Here is a 24952-nt window from a genome sequence, read left to right as displayed (position 1 = left end):
ATCTTAAAATATTAACAGCACCAAAGAATAGATGCTTTTGAAGTGTGGTGTTGGAGAAGACTCTTGAGAGTCCCTTGGACAGCAAGGAGATTGAACCAGTCAATCTTAAAGGAGATCAGTCCTAAATATTCATTGGAAGGACTGGTGCTGGAGGTTGAAACTCCAATACTTTGGCTACCTGATGTGAAGAACTGACTCATTTGAAAAGACCCTTATGCTGGGAAAGATTGAAGGCAGGAGGAGAAGGGGATGACAGAGGATGAAGTGGTTGGAGGGCATCATTGACTCAATGGACATGAGTTTGAGCAAGCTCCAGGAGTTGGTGATGAACAGGGAAGCCTGGTGTGCTGCGGTCCATGGGTCACAGAGAGTCAGATATGGCTGAGCGACTGAACTGAACTGATTAAAGTCTTCCTTAGACACATTGGGCTTCCCTGGCAGTTCAGCTGGTAAAGAATCCACCTGCAATGTGGAGACCCCAGTTTGATTCCTGGGTCGGGAAGATCTGCTGGCAAAGGGATAGGCTACCCACTCCAGTATTCTGGCCTGGAGAATTCCATGGACTGTATAGTCCATGGGGTCACAAAGAGCTGGACACAACTGAGCGACTTTCTCTTTCACTTTAGGCATGTTAGGTATTTGTCAATTCTCAGGAGTTCCTAGTATAGGAATTCTTTTATTCCATGAACGATTTGTCAGAATAATGCTTTCAAATGAATAAGTAAAAACATAGGATTACAAAGGAAACCACATATTAAAATACATTTATTAACGTTTTGAAAAATTTGAGCTCCAGTAGCAATATGTGTGCTTCTTTATTAACATGTTAAATAATAAGATCTAGCAGTGAGTCTGATGATGATCATAATTTTGAAGAAGTAATAGGCATAAGTGATATTTTTGAGATATCTAACAATTATATTTGGAGAAGGCAGTGGCACCCCACTCCAGTACTCTTGCCTGGAAAATCCCATGGGCAGAGGAGCCTGGTAGGCTGCAGTCCATGGGGTTGCTAAGAGTTGGACGTGACTGAGTGACTTCACTTTGACTTTTCACTTTCATGCATTGGAGAAGGAAATGGCAACCCACTCCAGTGTTCTTGCCTGGAGAATCCCAGGGACGGCGCAGCCTGGTGGGCTGCCGTCTATGGGGTCGCACAGAGTCGGACACGACTGAAGCGACTTAGCAGCAGCAGCAACAATTATATTTAGTATAACATCTGTGATGTCTGTTGATGACAAGCACACAGGTACTATTATAAGTTGCTCCATTTTCGTAAAGGGTAATGAAAGTAAAGATACAGCCTTTATGTCCTCTAAGTTCTGAATACTGTAAGAATTTCTTCAGTTTGGCTCACAGACCCTAAGTCAAGAAAGGTTTTTTATTTCGTAAATTATTTTAATAAGTAGTTTTTCAGAAGATGAGTGTTACTCAGACTGAAAAGTGTAGATGAATTCTCAGGTATCACTATAATTCTAAATGATTTGTGTTTTGTTTGTAGTATTGATTTCATGTTTATACTTCAATGATAATTTTTAAAATTAATATTATCATAATTTGGGTTATATAGATTACTTTCTGTATACTGAATACTGCTGTTCAGTTTTAATGCCAGGCTTTGTGTTTGTCTCCATGTAGTGCGTGGTGCCAAGTTATCACTTAAAGTGATCGTATTTAATTTTTATTTCAGTGTGTCTCAAACTGGAGTTCTCCAGGTTTCTGTGAACATAAACTCAGGAGTTTTTTCCCTTTAAATTAGTTCAGACTACTCAAAAATGAGAAACTCTACTTGAAGCTATTAGAGAATTCCTTAGAGTTGGCTTTTAGACCGGTATTTTCGGTTAGTATCAGTGACTTGATTTAAAGATGCTATTGATGGGTAGATACAGCTGTTACTTTTTAGAATTCATTGCCATTTACTTTCTTACAGAAAGAAACCTTGTGGTATTGAGATAACTGCACAACAGCGTCAACCTCTGTTTTTGTCATCATCCTAATATTCCACACTCACCTGTATCTCTATCTAAAATATAGCACTTTCTGAGGAGACAAATGCTGGCTTTATTTTTTTTCTGAAAAGTTAAGCATGTGATTACTTGTTTTAGCATATAACAATGTTACATCTGTCCAAATAATAGTGTGTCACTATTTAAGTTTTGAAAGTAAGCAGAAATGTGTGCTAGTTGTTACTTTTATCAGTCTTTTATGAAATGACAATGATAAAATGTGAGTTTTTGGGTGAAGATGATTTGATTATTATTTATGTTTTCAACTAACTCCAGCTTTCTCTAGTTGAACTGTATTCTGACTTTTTCTCCTTCTGATGATATGTTCATTGTTTCATTAAGGCCACTACTTTTTGTGGGTCCAACGGGTACAGGAAAATCAGTGTATGTGAAGGATAAGCTGATGAATCACTTGGAAAAGGACCTGTACTTTCCTTTTTATGTTAATTTCTCTGCACGGACCAGTGCCAACCAGGTTCAGGTTAGTTAGAAGTTAGAAATACTGGATGCTTGGGGCTGGTGCACTGGGATGACCCAGAGGGAGGGTATGGGGAGGGAGGAGGGAGAAGGGTTCAGGATGGGGAGCATGGGTATACCAGTGGCGGATTCATTTCGATGTTGGGCAAAACTAATACAATATTGTAAAGTTTAAAAATAAAATTAAATTAAAATAAATAATTAATTTAAAAAAAGTTAGAAATATGGATCTATCATTTTAAATTTTTTTACTTATTTGATTAGCATTTAAAACTTTTTTTCTGTATAAACAGCTTGCTAGTTTTAAAATTTTTTATTGGTGTATAGTTGATTTATGGTGTTGTGTTAATTTTAGGTGTACAGCAAGGTGAATAATAAAACTATATTTTAGTAAATCTTCTATGAATTTAAATAAAACTTCAAACATTTTATTTTTGGCTTTAGGACAAATTTCAAGAGAACATTTTTGCATTAATACTGAATTGTTGAGCTTTGTCAGCTTTTTTTCTCTGCAAGCCCAAGAAGCAACAGTTGATTTCTTAACTGGAGAAGTATGAAGTATAAGAAAAGGGAGGGAGGGACGGAAGTAGAGAGAGAGGTTTTTTACTTGTTCTTTCAATACTCTCCCAGATGGTCCCTATAGGCATTTGCTGCTTACCGAAGTTCTGTCAGTGAAAGATCTTTCAAACCATGGACTTTTTATTGTGTGATCTACCTTTTACTCCTAGAGGTGCCAAGATGGAAGTACTGCATGAGATCTTTTCTAATTACCATTTTTATCTTCCATTCCTAGAATTATATCTATCCATTCTCTTCTGACCTGTGGTGCTCATTTTCTTTGTTATAAGCTTATATAATTCTCTAATTTCAAAATACTACAAGTATAGATTAGTGCTTTTAAATATTAAGTTAAAGCTAAGTTAATAGATATGTTGGGGTATCTATCGCAGAAAAAGTTTTGTGTGTGTGTGTGTGTGTACCATGTAAATATATAAATAGGTGTGTACATAACAATTCTGAGCACATAAAAGGGTTTCAATATATGCTCTTTGAATGATGTTGAATATGAAGTTTCGTATAACCCTAATGAATAAATTTAAATGAATAACATGGTAATGCTTGACATTATTACCTTACATAATTAGACTGTTAATTTTTTTCTGGTGTTAAGTATGGCTTTCAATATACTACACTTTCTTTATGTTTTAGAACATTATTATGGCTAGACTGGATAAAAGACGCAAAGGAGTTTTTGGACCACCTATGGGAAAGAAGTGTATAATTTTTATAGATGACATGAATATGCCTGCATTGGAGAAATATGGAGCTCAACCTCCTATTGAATTATTACGACAATTTTTTGACTGTGGGAATTGGTAAATATTTACCTGAAGTCTTAAGTAGCTGTGTTGAAGTAACTTCTTGTTGTCTTTTTCTGTTTTTATTTTTTCACATCAAAATAATACATTTTTGCAAATTACTTAATGGGAGAAAATGGTTGTTCAGATTTTCTTATATGGAAAATTTTGGAATACCTTCCTATACTTTCTTATATCATGGAAGAATAATCCACAAATATATTTATTTAATAATATATTAGTTTTTGCCCTTTTAAGCTACTACTTTCAGTTATTAAAAATAACTTACCAATTATATCTTTTACTATCACCCAGCACTGAAAATTTATGGATAGTCTCCAACCTAAGTAACCATAACCAGCACCCTATGTTTCCACCACTTTAAATTCCTTAATTATCTATGATTATTTGAAACTACCATATCTTTGAGATGGCTTAGTTTTGACAGCAATTTCATGAATAACTCTTCCACTCCTTCCACCTTATTTTACAATAATATGATTAGTTTCAAACACATATGACATTGTATATTTAAGTTAGGATTAATAATTCTGCATTTCCTCTTATTAAAATGTTTCCCTAATCCCTAATATGCTATGATTTTTATCTCAAGGCAAAGATAGATTACTTACAAAACTAAATGATATTTGGGGATTATATATTTTTTTGTTATTGCATGCCCTGAAATCTTGCTTTCAGGTGATAACCACTGTTAATAGTGTATTCTCTATTCTTCCAAGGTTATTTTTCTATATAAATATATTTTTATTTTAAAAAAGACCCATGTTGCACATAATGTTTTATAACTTATTTGCATTTAATATATTTAACTATATTATTTATATGTTTCATTCACCTATCCATATTATTGGGCTTCCCTAGTAGCTCAGATGGTAAAGCATCTGCCTACAATGCAGGAGACCCGGGTTAAATCCCTGGGTTGGGAAGATCCCCTGGAGAAGGAAATGGCAACCCACTCCAGCATTCTTGCCTGGAGAATTCCATGGACAGAGGAGCCTGGCGGCCTATGCTTTGCTGCTGCTACTGCTGCTAAGTTGCTTCAGTCGTGTCCGACTCTGTGCGACCCCATAGACGGCAGCCCACCAGGCTGCGCCGTCCCTGGGATTCTCCAGGCAAGAACACTGGAGTGGGTTGCCATTTCCTTCTCCAATGCATCAAAGTGAAAAGTGAAAGTGAAGTCGCTCAGTTGTGTCCGACTCTTAGTGACCCCATGGATTGCAGCCCACCAGGCTCCTCCATCCATCGGATTTTCCAGGCAAGAGTACTGGAGTGGGGTGCCATTGCCTTCTCCGGGCCTATGCTTTATGGGGTCACAAAGAGTCAGACACGACTGAACGACTAACACACACACATAAGCATCCATATTATTTGTCTATCTCATTTATTTTATTGGCTTTTGATACTATTTAGTTTTGTGAATCTTATATAATTTATTTAACCAGTCCCTTATTGACAGTTATTAGAGTTGCCAAAAACCAGGTCATATTTTCATACTTTCTATGGTGCTTTTTGGAGAAGGCAGTGGCACCCCACTCCAGTACTCTTGCCTGGAAAATCCCGTGGACGGAGGAGCCTGGTAGGCTGCAGTCCATGGGGTCGCTAAGAGTCAGAGACAACTGAGTGACTTCACTTTCACTTTTCACTTTCTTGCATTGAAGAAGGAAATGGCACCCCACTCCAGTGTTCTTGCCTGGAGAATCCCAGGGACAGGATCCTGGTGGGCTGCCGTCTGCGGGGTTGCACAGAGTCGGACACGACTGAAGCGACTTAGCAGCAGCAGCATGGTGCTTTTAGACTAAAGACTGGCTGTATAGATTTCTCTCACCATCACCCCCCTTTGTTGCAAGAACCTCAGTGTTAAAGGACTTTATAATTTATTTGAAATAGGCACCATTTCATTCTGAGCAGTTCCAACTAAACTGAGTCATTTTCATACCCTTTTTTATATTCCCTAATGGGTATCTTTTTATGTAACAAGAATGTATAGGTTCTCTTTATATATCCTTCTGTGCTCTGAAGATAAGATTTGAGATGAGAAAAAGGAATCAGAACTTAGCTGTAAGTAGAGTAAGTAAGTAGCTTATTGTCTAAATAAGGACATTTCTGAGAGAAAAGGGAAGCTGTTAATAGTTACTACAAGACAGGCACAAACCAGAATTTTCTAAGACAAAGTGGGACATATAGTCATCTTACCTATAACCAAGATTGATCTCTCATCCATACTTCTGGATTTGGAGTGTAAGACACAAAGCAGAGAGTTAAATGGAAAGAAGAATTGGAAAAAAGAAAGGCAAGAACAAGAGGAAGGGACATTCTGGACACCCAGAATCTGGACAGCGTTATCAGTGTCAGTGAAAGGAAAAGCAGAGTGCTGCTTTAAAACAAGTTTTCTCCACAGATTATTGGTTGCCTGAGGTGGGGCGGAACGAAATAGGTAAAGGGGGTGAAGTAAGTCAGGGGGCTGCAATGTACATCATGTTGACTGTAGTTTAATAAAACTGTATCACATATTTGAAAATGGCTCAGAGGATGAATCCTGAAAGTTATCACAAGAAAAAAAAAAATTTGTAGCTGTATCTGGTGACAGATGTTAACTGAACTTATTGTGGTGAACATCTTGCAATATATGCAAGTATCAGATCATTATGTAGTACACGGAAACTAATGTTATGTCAATTATACCTCAATAAAAAAAAGAAGTAAAAATTATATGAATCCTTAAAAACAAACTTCTCTTTTACTCCAAGTAATATCTAATCTTCTTCCTTTTAGAAAAGCTAAAATCAGATAAAGTTTCAAAGGAACTCTACTTTTCAGTCCATCTTGTTGGCTTTATTACTGACTGTTTTGGGATTTTTATGTGCTTTCAAGGTATGACCTGAAGGACACAAGTAAAATCGCATTGGTTGACATACAGCTGATTGCTGCCATGGGCCCTCCAGGTGGTGGAAGAAATCCAGTTACTCCCCGTTTTATTCGGCATTTCAACATCTGCACCATTAATACTTTCAGTGATGAAACTATGGTCCGAATCTTCTCATCAATTGTAGCATTCTACCTTAGGACTCATGACTTTCCTCCTGAATACTTTTTAGTTGGGAACCAGATTGTCAGTGGGACTATGGAGGTGAGCAAAGAATGCAGAACAAAGTCTTTAATATTACATATATCTGCATTTGATCCTTCGGTTTTTGTATTTTTTTCTTCTTTTCCCCCCTAGCCATCTACTTTTTGTCTTCACTGTCAGAGAAGCTGTGAGGAAGGTTTGAAAACAGTAAGATTGTAGGCTTTGAAATTGGGGAATCTAGCTGGTTTTGAGTCTTGACTGCTATTTGTTAGCTATCTAGCCTTGTGCAAGCAACTTAACCATAGTTTTTTAATCACTAAAATGGGAGCTAATGTCTATTTCACAAAGGTTGTTACAAGGAAATCATCCAGAACCAGTATCTGCCACATTGTAGGTGTTGCCTTAATTGTTGGGTTCCTACTCTAGTATTTATTAAATTTTGCTTCTCTCTCTCTCTTTCTTCATGTTTATGTAAAAAAAAAAAAAAGAAACTTAAGCAGCTTATGAATCCCTTATTTTTGCCAGACTGCATAACTTAGCTGTGGAAGTGAAAAAAAAAAAAGGTGGGACACAAGGGTGGGACTAGAAAACAAGACTGTCCTATGGCCAAAGACTAGCGCTTAACTTACTCAATGTGTGTTACCTACCTCTGCTCAGAGACCAGAGCCAGCCTCATAGCCAATGGTAAAAGGGGGATAAAATGTATTTAAGGTCATTTAGTGATAATCTCATTGAACTAGGCTTTCTGGAGGTTGAGATCACTGCAACCAGAAGCAAAAAGCCCCTGAGAATCATTCCATCAGTTCCAAAAGCATTGGGTCTTTCTAAAGTTCTTCTGCCCCTGTTCTGGTGGAATGGTGTGTTGTTAAAATAGAGAAACTAAAATAACAAAGAGATAGTCTGTTGTAATTACTATACTTATTCTAATACAGAAAAGTGCTTCTCTTTGTAAAATATATTTGTATTTCTATTTATAAAATATGATATTTTTATTATGTATTTATATATCCTGGAAAGAGAACGGAGTTGGTTAGGCAGAATAGAATACAGAAAGGATACTCTGGGTTTGTTTTTTTTTTCTGTCTTTGATACACTTGATAATACCTACCATGTGTGGAGATTAGGGGCAGGAGATAAATTAGAAAATACATAAATTAAATAAATTTATAAATTAAAAAATAATTTTATTTGGATCTTTTTCTATATTATCAAAGGTTTAATTTGTCTTTCTTCAAGAGCATAAGCTTAATGAATTCAGCATGTAGTAAAAATAAATACTTCATTTTGATATTATAGCCAATTAAGATAGAAGGAAGAGAAGGGAGAGAGAAACAAGAGAGAGAAGGGAAGGGAGAGAATATGTTGATTTGAAGTCAGTGGTAGTCGAAGAAAATTGTTTCATCATCTTCTTCATTTCAAATGCTTCAGAATACATTGTCTGATTTCACTTTCTATTGAAGTTTTTGTTCACTGTTTAATCCCAGGTCATTCACCTTTAAGTGGAACAATTATAATTACTGGGAAATAAAAGCATTGTCACTTTTTGGGCATGGATGGAATCAGATGATATTAAGTTCCCTCAACTCAATAATTCCTGGTCAAGTTCTATAAAGCAAAATAAATAGATATATGCCATGCTAGACTCAGAACTATACAATTTTCCAAGCCAATATAATCTGATAGGATGAATAAAATATTTTATGTAACATACTCTTCGTTACAGCATATTATATTGTTGTTGACTTTATAGTACAGTGTTGTTTTTGCTGATTATAAGCATTTGACTTTTTGCTTTGTTGCTTTTTTCGTATTCAGATATATAAACAGTCCATGGAAAATCTTTTGCCCACTCCCACAAAATCTCATTACACTTTCAACTTGCGAGATTTTTCACGTGTCATCCAGGGCTGTTTGCTGATTGAAAGAGATGCTGTGGAGGGCAAGCACACGATGATCCGTCTGTTTGTGCATGAGGTTCTCCGAGTGTTTTATGATCGCCTCATTAACGACAGTGACCGATTCTGGCTGTTCACTTTAACCAAAAATGTTGTAAAGGACCATTTTAAAGAATCATTTGATAGTATCTTTTCACATTTGAGGAAGGGGAATGCACCAGTGAGTATACTTAGTGTTTAAAAGCAAGTCAAAACAGTCTAATAGCAGGAATTATTACAGTCAACTTATCTTTAAAAAAATGCTATTACTCCTTCATGATCATATTCTTTTTAACTTTCCTTATATATCGATATTTAGCTTGAGAAGATTTGGTTTCAGAATAGTTATATATACATAACATAGAAGTTATATGTTAGGGATTGAATGATAATAGTAGATATAAGGTGCTTAGCATGGTGACTATCCCTTAGTAACTACTCACTAAGTGGGTACTTAGAATGACTTTTCCAGCTTCCAGTGGGGTGGGGGGGGAAGGGGGAAACTTCTATGACAGAAAAAAGCTCTTTTCATTTCCTCAGGATATAATGTAGTTTCAGGTGTTAATTATACAACTATATTAGTTATTACCTGGATGTTTAAAAGAATTGTTTATTTTAGAAAAAATTTTAACTTTTGTAATTCGTTGATTTCCATTTTATAGATATCTGAAGAGGAGCTAAGAAATCTCATGTTTGGTGATTATTTGAATCCTGACCTTGAAGGAGATGACAGAGTTTATATTGAAATTCCAAATATTCATCATTTTAGTGACGTTGTGGACCAATGTTTAGATGAGTATAATCAAACTCACAAAACAAGAATGAATCTTGTCATTTTTAGGTACCTGTATTTGGTGGTGATGCTTAAAATTACTATTTGTAAAATTTTATTGTGAAATGTTTAGAATGTAAAAAAAGATTTTTTAAATTTGAATTTATTTGAATATTTATTTAAATTAATTTATTTGAAATCTCTAGCAATTTATTTGAAATCTCTTGAGTAGCCAACCCTCCCTCACTGCGTTCCCATTGTTCCTTGCAGGGGTAAAAAGAAACTCATGTGTTTCTTTAGATTTTTACTACATGTGTGTGTTCCTAAGTGCTTCCCAGGTTGCTCAGTGGTAAAGAATCCACCTACTAATGCAGGAAGCACAAGTTCAATCCCTGGGTTGAGAAGGTCCCCTGGAGGAGGAAATGGCAACCCTCTCCAGTATTCTTGCTGGGGAATCCCATGGACAGAGGAGCCTGGTGGGCTACAGCCCATGGAGTCACAAAGAGTAGGACAGTTAGTGACTGAGCATGCCCACGTGTATGTTCCTAAACATACAGGCAGTCTTATTTTGCATGTTTAAAAATCATATAAGTGGTATCATACTGTGCATATTCCTTTGCAAGTTGGTTTATTCCAGACCATGAAATTCACAAAAAACAAAGTTTTACTACTGTATTGCATTCCAATGTATAATTTTAACACAGTGGAATCATTCTTCTAAGATAGACTTCTGTTTCAGATACTAAGTACTGTAAACTAGGTAATTTCTAGTTTTTGTAATTATGAAAAAGGTTTGAATATTCATGTCTCCTTGGTTACATGTGTAAGGATTTCTCTAGGCTATATTCTTAGAAGTGGAATTATTAAATTTGGAAAACTCAGCAGTGGCCACAGGACTGGAAAAGGTCAGTTTTCATTCCAATCCCAAAGAAAGGCAATGCCAAAGAATGCTCAAACTACCGTACAATTGCACTCATCTCACACGCTAGTAAAGTAATGCTCAAAATTCTCCAAGCCAGGCTTCAGCAATATGTGAACCGTGAACTTCCTGATGTTCAAGCTGGTTTTAGAAAAGGCAGAGGAACCAGAGATCAAATTGCAACATCCGATGGATCATGGAAAAAGCAAGAGAGTTCCAGAAGAGCATCTATTTCTGCTTTATTGACTATGCCAAAGCCTTTGACTGTGTGGATCCCAATAAACTGTGGAAAATTCTGAAACAGATGGGAATACCAGACCATCTGATCTGCCTCTTGAGAAATTTGTATGCAGGTCAGGAAGCAACAGTTAGAACTGGACATGGAACAACAGACTGGTTCCAAATAGGACAAGGAGTTCATCAAGGCTGTATATCGTCACCCTGTTTATTTCACTTATATGCAGAGTACATCATGAGAAACGCTGGACTGGAAGAAACACAAGCTGGAATCAAGATTGCCGGGAGAAATATCAATAACCTCAGATATGCAGATGACACCACCCTTATGGCAGAAAGTGAAGAGGAACTCAAAAGCCTGTTGATAAAAGTGAAAGAGGAGAGTGAAAAAGTTGGCTTAAAGCTCAACATTCAGAAAACGAAGATCATGGCATCCGGTCCCATCACTTTATGGGAAATAGATGGGGAAACAGTGGAAACAGTGTCAGACTTTATTTTTCTGGGCTCCAAAATCACTACAGATGGTGACTGCAGCCATGAAATTAAAAGACACTTACTCCTTGGAAGGAAAGTTATGACCAACCTAGATAGCATATTGAAAAGCAGAGACATTACTTTGCCAACAAAGGTCCGTCTAGTCAAGGCTACGATTTTTCCTGTGGTCATGCATGGATGTGAGAGTTGGACTGTGAAGAAGGCTGAGCACCGAAGAATTGATGCTTTTGAAGTGTGGTGTTGGAGAAGACCCTTGAGAGTCCCTTGGACTGCAAGGAGATCCAACCAGTCCAGACTGAAGGAGATCAGCCCTGGGATTTCTTTGGAAGGAATGATGCTAAAGCTGAAAGTCCAGTACTTTGGGCACCTCATGTGAAGAGTTGACTCATTGGAAAAGACTCTGATGCTGGGAGGGATTGGGGCAGGAGGAGAAGGGGACGACAGAGGATGAGATGGCTGGATGGCATCACTGACTCGATGGACGTGGTCTGAGTGAACTCCGGGAATTGGTGATGGACAGGGAGGCCTGGCGTGCTGCTATTCATGGGGTCGCAAAGAGTTGGACACGACTGAGCGACTGATCTGATATGATCTGATATGTTATCATCTTCTACTTTACTAAGTTTTGCCAAAGTATCTTCAGAAATGATCATTGTTTTTAAGAACTCCCATTGTTTCTCACCCTTGCCAACACAGGATTGCCAGATTTGGTTAGTTTTGTCAGTATCACACTGTGTCTTTAGTTTTAATTTCCCTAATTACTAGCGTAGATACCTTTCCTGAATGTATTATTTTGTATATAACTGACTTTCTAGTTCTCACATAGAAATCCTGGTATTAAAATGTTGAATACACTTTTTCTTTTTCTTTTACCATGCTTGTGATATCTTAGCTCTCTGACCAGGGATTGAACCCTGGCCCTTGGCAGTGAAAGTCCAGAGTCCTAACTAGTGAACCACCAGGGAATTTCTGAAGAAATCTTTTAGATGAAAATAATATGCTCCAGTACAAATAGTTAACAATTTCATTTTATTTTTGTAGCTTACATATATTACATTTCCTGAATTTGTACTTCAAATAGTTTTCCTTTACATCAAATGGTCGAATTGTAACTGCGTTTGAAATATCACACTTATTCATGATTACCTCTTTAAAATTGAGATAGTAACATATGGGACAGCAAAGTCCATCCTTCTAGGAAAGTAAAGCAATAGTTATGGGTAAATAAACATTTACATTCGTATTTTGAAGTATAATAATATCTATATATCATAGGTATGTATTGGAACATTTATCACGAATATGTCGGATTCTGAAGCAGTCTGGAGGAAATGCTTTGCTTGTCGGACTTGGAGGAAGTGGTCGTCAATCTTTAACTCGTCTGGCTACATCTATGGCAAAAATGCAGATTTTCCAACCAGAAATTTCAAAGAGTTATGGTATGAATGAGTGGAGAGAGGACCTGAAGGTAAAATCATGAGGAAATCTAGTGTCTAAAATAACATCTGTGCATTCTTTTATCTGTAAAGAGAGAGCCAACCTGTATAGCTAGCTGTGTGCTGAATGCAATGGTGATAATAATACTATCCCTAGGCAGTTACTGCATGTGCTGAGCACTGTTTGAAGTGCTTTACATATGTGCTTTCTTTCTACAAGTATGACAGTTCAGTGTAGCGGGTATGGTTGTCTCTGTGTTTTACTGATAGGGAAACTGAAGTTGAGAACAGGTATGCACAGCAGAGTGGGATTTATAACTTAAGTCTTATCCACTGCGTTCTTACCATGCTGCTGCTGATTCTATCTTTATTCTAGTTCAGAAAGGCCTTATTTCAGACAAATGTGTTTTTTCAGTAGACTGTTAGATATAAACCTCAGTGGTGATGACGATGTCATCAAAGCTGTCAAATCTTAATAGTTTCTTTAGAGCTGCGCTGCTCTTCCAGTAACCAATAGAATAATGGAGGGCATAGCTGGGGCTTCATACACACGTGCCTGTGGTTCTGCTGGCCCTGGAAGAGAGATGACCCAAAGTGGAAAAAAACAAGAGAGACTTTGCTGGACTTTTTAAACTTTTTCTGACTTTCATGTACTAAATAAGTCTACATCTTAAAAGTGAGTGTGGAGAACTGGCTTTTATATCTCCATTCTTAGATGAACAGATTCTTTCTCTTTTCAAATCCATCTTAGTTCCTGAAGTGAGACTGTGAATGGGCCCTCTTAAATCATAAGCCCACCTCTGAATCAATGACTGTGCCTTGGGGCTTGGAAAACTGGCCAGATGGAGTCTTCCACTGGAGGGATGGGTAAAATGGAGGCCCAGATCGACAGTGCCACCAGAATGGGAGAAGTGAAAGTGAAAGTTGCTTAGTCATGTCTGAATCTTTGTGACCCCATGAACTATAGTCCATGGTATTCTCCAGGCCAGAATACTGAAGTGGGTAGCTGTTCCCTTCCTCAGGGGATCTTCCCAACCCAGGGATCAAACCCAGGTCTCCTGCTGCGGGTGGATTCTTTACCAGCTGAGCCACAAGGGAAGCCCCAATGGGAGAGGTATTAAAAATTGAGATTTTTTTTTTTCATCCAAAACATGTTTTTTGGGATGGTTTTCCATTCATCTTGATACAGGGTACTTTCAGTGCTGCTTCTGTTTGAAAGAGCATCCTTTTGTAAGTCTTGCTTTTCCTCCTGTATGGTGGCAGAGGACAGTAGAGCAGCCAACACACAAAACTACTGTTGTGCATGGCTAAAGATGGTGGTGATCTTATAGCAACCTGGGCATTTTGCATTCATGAAATAGGAACTGGGGCTCTGCACCAGGTGCTTCTTCTTGTGTTTCCTCTTCTCTTCTGGAGAGGGATGAAGAAGATCCTTTGCAAGAGGCATGTTCTTGTGAGGAGATTGACACCACCAGAAAGGGTGGGATGTTGTTATCAAAAGAAAGGAAAGGGGAAGGAAAGCAAAAAAAACACGATTTCCACCAGATTCTGATTCTAAGTACATTTTTATTTTAAGGCCCTTTTAAGGAACGTGGGCATGAAGGGCCAGAAGACAGTCTTTCTAATCACGGACACTCAGATTAAAGAGGAAGCTTTTCTAGAGGATATCGACAGTGTGCTCAATACTGGAGAAGTACCTAATATTTTTGCAGCAGATGAAAAACAAGAAGTGATGGAGGTAAATGCTTTTCAGGGAGTGCTGCTCCCAACTCAGAAATGTTACCTTGAAACTTTTCTGTTCTTCAGTATAAATATGGCTTGTGCAGAGAATTTTGGTAATCAAAAACTTAATGTATATTTTAATACTTTTTTTGGTGAATTTTAAATAGTTATAACTGTAAAAGTATAGTTATGAGACAGAATTTTAATTATTTTAACCCAGCTTTTTCCATAATGATGACAGTGTTTCATCCATTTGATCTTATTTAGCATGTTTTATGAATGATTAGAGATTTAAAATCATGTCTTTTTTCCTTACCTGGAGAGTAGGTGCTTTACACTGCTGTGTCAGTCTCTGCTGTACAGCAAAGTCAATCAGCCATACATATACATATACATGTATTCCCTCTTTTTTGAATTTCCTTCTCATTTAAGTCATCTCAGAGCATGGAGTAGAGTTCCCTTTGCTATACAGTAGGTTCTCATTGTACAGAGTAGTGTGTATATGTCAAAAAATAAAATAATGTCTTATGGTTATAGTGATATGAGAAAATATAGCTTTAAAACACTACTTGATTCACTTTTATAGTTTGCCGCTAGTTAGTAAAATTTCAGTTTAATAAAACCACTTGTATTGATTCTGGTACATCTGGGAATCATGCTTTGTGATTTAGTTGACAAAGAAAAAAATATATTTTGTGATGCACCTCTACCTCAGATGTCCTGACCTTCGACCACCATTTTTCAGATCTTCCCATACAAGATTTCAGCTAGTAGTTTCCCCTTTCCTGTTATCATAACTACTTTTACCCACAGAACACATCACTCATATCAGGATGCTTCATTCCAGCCTCCAGTGATAGCATCTGGAGTAAAATGGATCCCCCCTGGTAGTTCAAGCACCCTGCTTTTCTCATCTATGGAACGGAAGTATTATATTCACAAAATAGTTCCTCCTATACAGCATCATCAAATGAAATAAGGTAGTTATGGAATGTCAGGCACTTAGAAAGCCCTCAGTAAATGTGATGCACCACCAGTTCATGGCCTGGAGTGGGGAAGGAGAAAGGAAAAAAAAAAAATCCAAGTTCTCTGTTTGTATCTGGGTAGCATCAAGGTTGTGGCTAAAAGTTCCTAAGAATGGTGATTCTCCTAATCCATAGGAAAAATATATTCCCTACACTCCTTTCCAGGGAATGAGACCCTTTGGGGAATGGGATTTTCTAAACTTTGCAAGGCTTTTCTGCTCACTTTAATGGTTGTTTATCTTTTTCCTCTCATCACTTTGCTACAAAAGCTTTTCCATGGCTTTACTATTTTACGGTATGATCCAAGAATAGCCTGAAGAACTTATTTCCTTCATATTCCACCCAAACCTAGGAACACCATATCAATTTATCCACAAGGAAATAGCCATGGTCAGAACTCACATGTACCAAAGTGCATCCTTTTATTTTTTTGCTTGCTTTATACCAATATTTAAAAATATAAAAGATATATAAGATAAATTATATTAATTTCTTTGCATACCCTGCACTTTGAAGACCAGGTCTTGGACTTTGCTTATTTCATCCATCTGACACAGATCACTGATAACTGATCTATAGAGCTTGGGCCTGGTCCTGCCTACCGATCACCTCTTATAGACTCAGCACAGTCTCTGATGTCAGCATTACAATTGTAGCTTCAGCCTTCCATTTCCAGGCTACTTTTCCACTGTTCTGTTCACACTCCTTGCAGAATTAAATTGCTGCAAAGTTTGTCTCAATTTTGCAGTGACTTATTTACCGTATTTAGTGATATTTTCTCAGTTCTCTTTTAAAATTATCATTCATCTCTGAAATAACTCATCATTCCTCTTTTAAAATATGTTTTTCTTTGACTGCTGTGAAAGTTCCCTCAGTTTGTTTCCTTTCGCCTTCAATATCTACTCTTTTTCTTGCTCCCAGAATCAGTTGTGCTCCCAAAGTATTAGTATTTCTATGTGCATGTAGATGTTACTCCCTACTTCTACTCTAGAAGCATTGACCTTTGTTATTGTTGTTGTTTAGTTGCTGAGTCATGTCCGACTCTTTGTGACCCCATAAACTATAGCCCACCAGGCTCCTCTGTCCATGGGATTTCCCAGGCAAGAATACTGGAGTGGGTTGTCATTTCATCCTTCAGGAGATCTTCCTGACCCAGAGGTCGAGCCCACATCTCCTGCATCAGCATGTGGACTCTTTACCAGTGAGCCATAAGGGAAGATCATGTTAACTATTATTTCTGTGTAAATAATGCCTGTATTTATATCAATATCTTGGCCCTTTCTTGAACTCTTGTTCTACAGTTACAACCATGTAACTGTATATACCATGTAGCTTTCTATATCTGAATGTCCCCCTGTTAACTCAAGAGTTAATGGAGGTAGACAACCTGAACATAATTTCCCAGATTGACACTGATCATAATAATCTTAATATGAGAATTACTGTCAGGGTGAATAAACAAAGTTGATTTACAGTTTCCCATAGATCTATATCTGTCACATATCTAGAGTAGAGAGGCCATCTAGAAATAAATTCACTATCATCATATTGGAAATTGTATGATCATTGTGATCACTTCCTAAATTTGCTATTAAAAAATGTAAATCTACCTTTTACAATTTTATTTTCTTTTAAAAATCTGTTTATAAGATAATTTATTGAGTATGAGACCTTTTCTACTTTGAAGGAGAAAGTTAGGATATTAAAAAGCTGAAAAGTACTTACCTATGAGACAAGAACTGTTTTAAGTGTTCACATGTAATAACTCTTTGATCACTCAACAACCCCTTGATATATTGATAAGTACTCTTGCCCCCATTTTATGGATAAGGAAACTGAGTAACAGAGAGATTAAGTAACTTGCCTCCAGGTCACATAGATAATCAGCTGCAAGCTGGAATTTGAACTCAAGAAGTTTGATTCTAAAGCCATTATGCCAGACCTCACGTAAGAAGCCTTTTTCATATAGAGATATTAATAGGTTGACCAAAAAGTTCATTTGGGTTTTTTGTACACGGTTATGGAAAAGCCTGAAAGAACATTTGGTCAATCCAACATAAGGAAAAAAATTAGAATTAATGTATAATCTCATTGGGCTTCACTGGTGGCTAAAGAATTGGTAAAGAGTCCACCTACCAATGAAGGATATGTATTGGGTTCAATACCTGGGTTGGGAAGATCGCCTGGAGAAGGAAATGGTTACCCACTCCAGTATTCTCCTCTGGAGAATTCCATAGACAGAGGAACCTGGCAGGCACAGTCCATGGGGTCACAAAGAGTCATACATGACTGAGTGAATAATCTCATTACCAAACTCTATTATCATTTCAAAAAATACAAACATTATAAGAATAAAGTCAGATAGTTCAAACAGCGGAAGAATGTCCAAAATGAAAAAAATTATATAAGCCAAGAAGAATATACAAAATAAACATAAAATCCCCTTTCATTCTCCTTTAAGTCCATCTCACCCAAAGGAACCACTGTTAATAGTTCTTTGTGTTTGCTTCCATAAAAAAGTATATGTTTACACATATGCACCTATGTATTTTTTAATTTAACAAAAAGGATCATATTATGCATACTCTTGCACAATTTGACCTTATATTTATTTTTTCTTGCTCATCTTGCCATAGCACATGTTGATGCATCTCATTATCTTTAACAGTTGTTTAAAATTACAGTGTATGGATGTTTTATAATGTTTTTAACTGGATGCTTTAGTTGTTTCAATTTTTTCCTCTTAAAACCAGTGTTGAATTATATAATGTCCCGTATGTTTATCTTGGTGAACTTTTTGTGACTATTTTTATAAGTTAAATCTTTGACAGATACTTATTTTTAAATTATAGAATTATGGAATTGAAAGTAGTCTTCTAAGTGCAGACTATATCAAAGCCATTATATTGATATAAAAACAAAAATTTTAAGATATTTATAAGAGGAGTAATACAAATTCTTAATATTTTAATATCTACTAATCTTTTATCAGCTTACGTGTTTCTATTTACGAGGCTTTTTCTGGTATTCCCTAGGGTGTTCGTCCTGTGGCTCAGGCTGGCAATAAACACGGTGAACTCAGTCCCTTAGCCCTGTTTGCTTTCTTTGTGAATCGCTGCAAAGAAAATCTTCATGTTGTGGTGGCCTTTAGCCCCATTGGAGATGCCTTCCGAAATCGCTTGAGGCAGTTCCCATCCCTCATCAATTGCTGTACCATTGACTGGTTTCAGGTTTGTAATTTGCAGTGTGTGTGTGTGTGTGTGTGTTAATTGCTCAGTTATATCTGACTCTTTGCAACCCCATGGGTGGTATCCCACCAGGCTCCTCTGTCCATGTGATTCTCCAGGCAAGAATACTGGAGTGGGTTGCCATTCCCTTCTCAAGCGGCTCTTCCCAACCCAGGAATCAAACCTGGGTGTTGCTGCATTACAGGCAGATTCTTTACCATCTGGGCCATCAGAGATAATTAAATCTTTTGGACTGTTACAGAAATCTTACTCAACTTCTATTAATATGCATGTATCAAGTGCTTTTTGGTTACTCACTCTAACGGCAGCACCAGGGACTTGGAAAACTCCATGATCCCCAAAATGATCTCATATACTAGACTGGAAGACAAAAAAGACAGCTAGCAAATGAGCAGTCAGTTACATAAAAGAGCCATAGTCTCGACGTGCAAAGGTGTGCTTATTAAGACAGTGTCTCTCTGAAGCATGAAAATGAATCCATTACATAGAGGAGGGTTGTATAAGGAACCAGAAGAATGTATCTTTTATATATATAAAAGATCATATATATATGATCTTTTATATATATATATATGATACATTCTACTGGTTCCTTATACTGGTTCCTTATATATATACATATATGTATATACGTATATATATATATGTATGTACATGTATGCTGCTACTGCTCCTAAATCGCTTCAGTTGTGTCTGACTCTGTGCAACCCCATAGATAGCAGCCCACCAGGCTCTCCCATCCCTGGGATTCTCCAGGCAAGAACACTGGAGTGGGTTGCCATTTCCTTCTCCAATGCATGAAAGTGAAAAGTGAAAGTTAAGTTGCTCAGTTGTGTCCGACTCTTAGCGACCCCATGGACTGCAGCCTACCAGGCTCCTCCGTCCATGGGATTCTCCAGGCAAGAGTACTGGAGTGGGGTGCCATCGCCTTCTCCTGTGTATATATGTATGTACATGTATATATATACACATCCATCAGATAAGATCAGATCAGATCAGTCGCTGAGTCGTGTCCGACTCTTTGCGACCCCATGAATCGCAGCACGCCAGGCCTCCCTGTCCATCACCAGCTCCCGGAGTTCACTCAGACTCACGTCCATCGAGTCAGTGATGCCATCCAGCCATCTCATCCTCTGTCGTCCCCTTCTCCTCTTGCCCTTAATCCCTCCCAGCATCAGAGTCTTTTCCAGTGAGTCAACTCTTCACATGAGGTGCCCAAAGTACTGGAGTTTCAGCTTTAGCATCATTCCTTCCAAAGAAATCCCAGGGCTGATCTCCTTCTGAATGGACTGGTTGGATCTCCTTGCAGTCCAAGGGACTCTCAAGAGTCTTCTCCAACACCACAGTTCAAAAGCATCAATTCTTCGGCGCTCAGCCTTCTTCACAGTCCAACTCTCACATCCATACATGACCACAGGAAAAACCATAGCCTTGACTAGACGAACCTTTGTTGACAAAGTAACGTCTCTGCTTTTGAATATGCTATCTAGGTTGGTCATAACTTTCCTTCCAAGGAGTAAGCGTCTTTTAATTTCATGGCTGCAGTCACCATCTGTAGTGATTTTGGAGCCCAGAAAAATAAAGTCTGACACTGTTTCCACTGTTTCCCCATCTATTTCCCATGAAGTGGTGGGACCGGATGCCATGATCTTTGTTTTCTGAATGTTGAGCTTTAAGCCAACTTTTTCACTCTCCACTTTCACTTTTATCAAGAGGCTTTTTAGTTCCTCTTCACTTTCTGCCATAAGGGTGGTGTCATCTGCATATCTGAGGTTATTGATATTTCTCCCAGCAATCTTGATTCCAGCTTGTGTTTCTTCCAGTCCAGCGTTTCTCATGATGTACTCTGCATAAAGATATATTTAGAGATAGATATATCTTTATCTATTTATACATATATTTATTATAAGGAATTGGCTCACATCTTTATTAAGGCTGATGATTTTCAAGATTTGCAGTTGGCAAGCTGGAGACCCATGAGAGCTGATGGTGTCATTCCAGTTTGAAAGCCAGCAGGATTGAGACCTAGGAAAAGGTGTTATGCTTGAATTCAAAGTCAGGAAAAAAACTAATGTCCTCACTCGAAGGCCATCATGCAGGAGGAATTCTCCCTTATTTGAGGGAGGTTCAGCCTTTTTGTTCTATTCAGGCCTTCGACTGATTGGATGCTGCCCACTTACATTAGGGAGAGCAATCTGCTTTATTCAGTCTATTCATTTAAATGTTGAACCCATCCAAAATGTATCTCACAGAAACAACTAGAATAATGTTGGACCAAATATATAGGCACACATAAAATTAACCATCATAAGAGGATAGCACATGCAGAGGTGCAACAGTGGGGAAAGTGTGGCTCATTTGGGCAAATAGTTAAATAGTTTGGTGTGGCTGACTGGCAATGAGGGCAACAGGAGTTAAGTTGGAGCTTTGAGTGGGTGCCAGGCTATAAATGAATGTGTAAATGTGTCTAGGAATTTGGTTTTATACCAAAGACATTTCAAGGCAATTAACATGTATATAGCTAATCTACATTTTAGGAATAACCCAAAACTCTTGGAAGCTTTATGGTGGATGATTTGGAATTGGGCAAAACAAGAGACAGGAAGACTAGCTGGGTGACAGTTTCAGTCATGCCAGCAGCGAATGATACAGGCTATCACTTCATTTAAACAGGGGAAATCATCACTGTCTGAGTAAAACCATTCAGTATTTATGTGTTTGAGAAGGGTAGCTCATGGTGCCTTCTATTTATTTGTTTTATGCCTAGTAAAGTTATGACCAACCTAGATAACATATTGAAAAGCAGACACATTACTTTGCCAACAAAGGTCCGTCTAGTCAAGGCTGTGGTTTTTCCAGTGGTCATGTATGGATGCGAGAGTTGGACTGTGAAGAAAGCTGAGCATGGAAGAATTGATGCTTTTGAACTGTGGTGTTGGAGAAGACTCTTGAGAGTCCCTTGGACTGCAAGGAGATCCAACCAGTCCATTCTAAAGGAGTCAGCCCTGAGTGTTCTTTGGAAGGAATGATGCTAAAGCTGAAACTCCAGTACTTTGGCCACCTCATGTGAAGAGTTGACTCATTGGAAAAGACTGATGCTGGGAGGGATTGGGGGCAGGAGGAAAAGGGGACGACAGAGGATGAGATGGCTGGATGGCATCACCGACTCGATGGATGTGAGTTTTAGTGAACTCCGGGAGTTGGTGATGGACAGGGAGGCCTGACGTGCTGCGATTCATGGGGTCGCAAAGAGTCAGACACGACTGAGCAACTGAACTGAACTGAACTGAAATGAATGTATTGTGGACTATAGCTTGATCCTGGATAGTTTCTTTTAAAACTAATTTTCTAATACTAATGCGTTTTGTTCTCTTTCATCTTTATCAATTGCATGTTTGAAAAACGGTAATTCTTCCCTTTTGAGGACTGTAGTGTGTTTCAGCTAGTGGATGTTTTAGAATTTATACAACAATAAAAGTCATGTGAAACAGTTTTCCTTTATGCAAACTGTATCTTAATATTGCTTTCATTAAGTAGCCCCAAACCAAAACCAAACAAACAAAGCCTATCCAGTTAAAAGTTTTTCTTTTGTGAGATCTTATAAGTACAATTCTATTTCTGAATATGTTTTTTATAACCATGAGACTTTCTGTTCTATTGTATGTGATTCATACTTATTGGGGGAAATTTAAGAAAGAAAGAACTAGGAGGTGCAAATGGATAAGGGAAGTTAAGTGGATAACAGAGAGGAACCAAGATTTTACAGTGAAACAGTGGGGATACAGAAACTGTGTCGGGGTACTGATGGCATTGTTTGAGGCCTGAGTCTTTTAAGGATGGAAGTGAGTGTGAACTACTGTGTGTCACATAGCTGAGAAGTCACTGACTTTTTGGATAGATTTCTGTTCTCCAAAATAGGGTGTAAACTTACCAGAGGTGCCAAAACAGTTCAGAAGATAAGGGTAGAATTTACTGAAATACTCACTTGTGTATGAAATATCTCATGTGAATTGACATTGCTTCTCTGGTGGCTCAGGTGGTAAATAATCTGCCTGCAATGCAGGACACCCAGGTTTGATGCCTGGGTTGGGAAGATCCCCCTGGAGAAGGGAATGGCAACCCATTCCACAATTCTTGGCTGGAGAACTCCGTGGACAGAGAAGCCTGGCGGTCTATAGTCCATGGAGTTAAAAAGAGTTGGACACAACTGAGCAGCTTGCACTTTTACTTTCACTTTCCCACTCAGTTTGTATGTCAGATGGACATATGTCATAGATAGTGTGCAAGGGACCCTCAGGGAGTCTTGCAATGAACTGAAAATTGAAGATGGACAATGCAGTTATAAGTGGACAGTAAAAAACTGTCATAAAACTAGCAGGAGCTAGCTCAAGCCCTGTGTCACCTACATTTTAAGACCAAAAACAATGACAGTTTAACAAGATCTAGTGAGACATTGGTTAAAACCCTGGAGGCTCAGATCTACCTGCAGCGTGGGAGACCTGCCTTCAATCCCTGTGTCAGGAACATCCCCTGGAGAAGGAAATGGCAACCCACTTCAGTATCCTTGCCTGGAAAATTCCATGGATGGAGGAGCCTGGCAGGCTACAGTCCATAGGGTTGCAAAGATTTGGACATGACTGGGTGACTTCCCTTTCACTTGGAATATGGATTTGTATCAACTGTTTAAATAATAAAGGTTATTCCCAGGGTGTGTCATGACTTTGCAGCATTAGCTTATGATGTCATGGTTACCTCTCAACAGCCATTTTCTACCCACTTCATCTTTGCTAACAGAATTCTGATTTTGTTTGGGAAATTGCTACCCAAGTAGGCAAAGTCTAATAGGGATTCATTCCTGGTTGGCCTAAGTCAGCATTGGTGCTCTCACTCCTCTTATTGTTGACTGTTTACACATGAGCCTTTTCGTGATGTGTTTCTTACCAGTGGATCTGGATTTAAAGTCTGCCAGGGAGCTTTGGGGAGAAGCTTTTCAAAATAAAAAGAGTTACGTGATCGGAAAATGGTGCTTATCTTGACATTTTACAAAAATTCGTTTATGTTAATAATAAATCTTTAAAGGCCTTTTTTTGGGTTTAAAAATATATTAGTACAGTAATACCATATGAATATAATTAATAAATATGTATATACTGGTAATGGTTGCCTAACACTTTTTTTTAATAATTAATGGAGTATTTGATCAAAAAGCTTGATTTTTACTAGAGTAGAGGGCCAAACAGAATGGGAAAGACTAGAGATCTCTTCAAGAAAATTAGAGATACCAAGGGAACATTTCATGCAAAGATGGGCTCGATAAAGGACAGAAATGGTATGGACCTCACAGAAGCAGAAGATATTAAGAAGAGATGGCAAGAATACACAGAAGAACTGTACAAAGAAGATCCTCACGACCCAGATAATCACGATGGTGTGATCACTGACCTAGAGCCAGACAGCCTGGAATGTGAAGTCAAGTGGGCCTTAGAAAGCATCACTACGAACAAAGCTAGTGGAGGTGATGGAATTCCAGCTGAGCTCTTTCAAATCCTGAAAGATGATGCTGTGAAAGTGCTGCACTCAATATGCCAGCAAAGTTGGAAAACTCAGCAGTGGCCACAGGACTGGAAAAGGTCAGTTTTCACTCCAATCCCAAAGAAAGGCAATGCCAAAGAATGCTCAAACTACCACACAATTGCACTCATCTCACACGCTAGTAAAGTAATGCTCAAAATTCTCCAAGCCAGGCTTCAGCAATATGTGAACCATCAACTTCCTGATGTTCAAGCTGGTTTTAGAAAAGGCAGAGGAACTAGAGATCAAATTGCAGCATCTGCTGGATCATGGAAAAAGCAAGAGAGTTCCAGAAAAACATCTAGTTTTGCTTTATTGACCATGCCAAAGCCTTTGACTGTGTGGATCCCAATAAACTGTGGAAAATTCTGAAAGAGATGGGAGTACCAGACCACCTGACCTGCCTCTTGAGAAACCTATATGCAGGTCAGGAAGCAACAGTTAGAACTGGACATGGAACAACAGACTGGTTCCAAATAGGACAAGGAGTACATCAAGGCTGTATATCGTCACCCTGTTTATTTCACTTATATGCAGAGTACATCATGAGAAACGCTGGACTGGAAGAAACACAAGCTGGAATCAAGATTGCTGGGAGAAATATCAATAACCTCAGATAGGCAGATGACACCACCCTTATGGCAGGAAGTGAAGAGGAACTAAA

The 24952-nt window shown here is 38.1% G+C and overlaps 1 protein-coding gene and 1 pseudogene across 10 annotated transcripts in view; one reads left to right on the top strand and one right to left on the bottom strand.

Moving 5' to 3' along the window:
• DNAH12 (dynein axonemal heavy chain 12) overlaps positions 1 to 24952 on the top strand; it is a 192371-nt gene that overhangs the window by 106472 nt on the left and 60947 nt on the right. For 9 of the 10 annotated variants that reach the window (XR_003507718.1, XR_003507719.1, XM_027522275.1 and 6 more), the window contains 8 exons: positions 2349 to 2487; positions 3693 to 3859; positions 6734 to 6989; positions 8745 to 9044; positions 9526 to 9704; positions 12562 to 12754; positions 14299 to 14460; positions 18505 to 18699. Coding sequence is in view for 8 of the 10 variants with exons in the window: in XM_027522275.1 (XP_027378076.1) it covers positions 2349 to 2487; positions 3693 to 3859; positions 6734 to 6989; positions 8745 to 9044; positions 9526 to 9704; positions 12562 to 12754; positions 14299 to 14460; positions 18505 to 18699 (1591 nt within the window). In the remaining 2 variants the exon portion in view is untranslated. Of the gene's footprint in view, positions 1 to 2348; positions 2488 to 3692; positions 3860 to 6733; positions 6990 to 8744; positions 9045 to 9525; positions 9705 to 12561; positions 12755 to 14298; positions 14461 to 18504; positions 18700 to 24952 lie in introns of those variants that run through there. The other variant, XM_027522280.1, reaches the window with a different exon arrangement.
• LOC113880326 lies at positions 13909 to 14292 on the bottom strand (annotated as a pseudogene).

The sequence above is a fragment of the Bos indicus x Bos taurus genome, chromosome 22 (assembly GCF_003369695.1).
Source record: "Bos indicus x Bos taurus breed Angus x Brahman F1 hybrid chromosome 22, Bos_hybrid_MaternalHap_v2.0, whole genome shotgun sequence".
NCBI classification, from domain to species: Eukaryota; Metazoa; Chordata; class Mammalia; order Artiodactyla; family Bovidae; genus Bos; species Bos indicus x Bos taurus.
The sequence above is the reverse complement of the archived record's forward strand: the minus strand, read 5'-3'. Positions and strand labels throughout refer to the sequence as shown.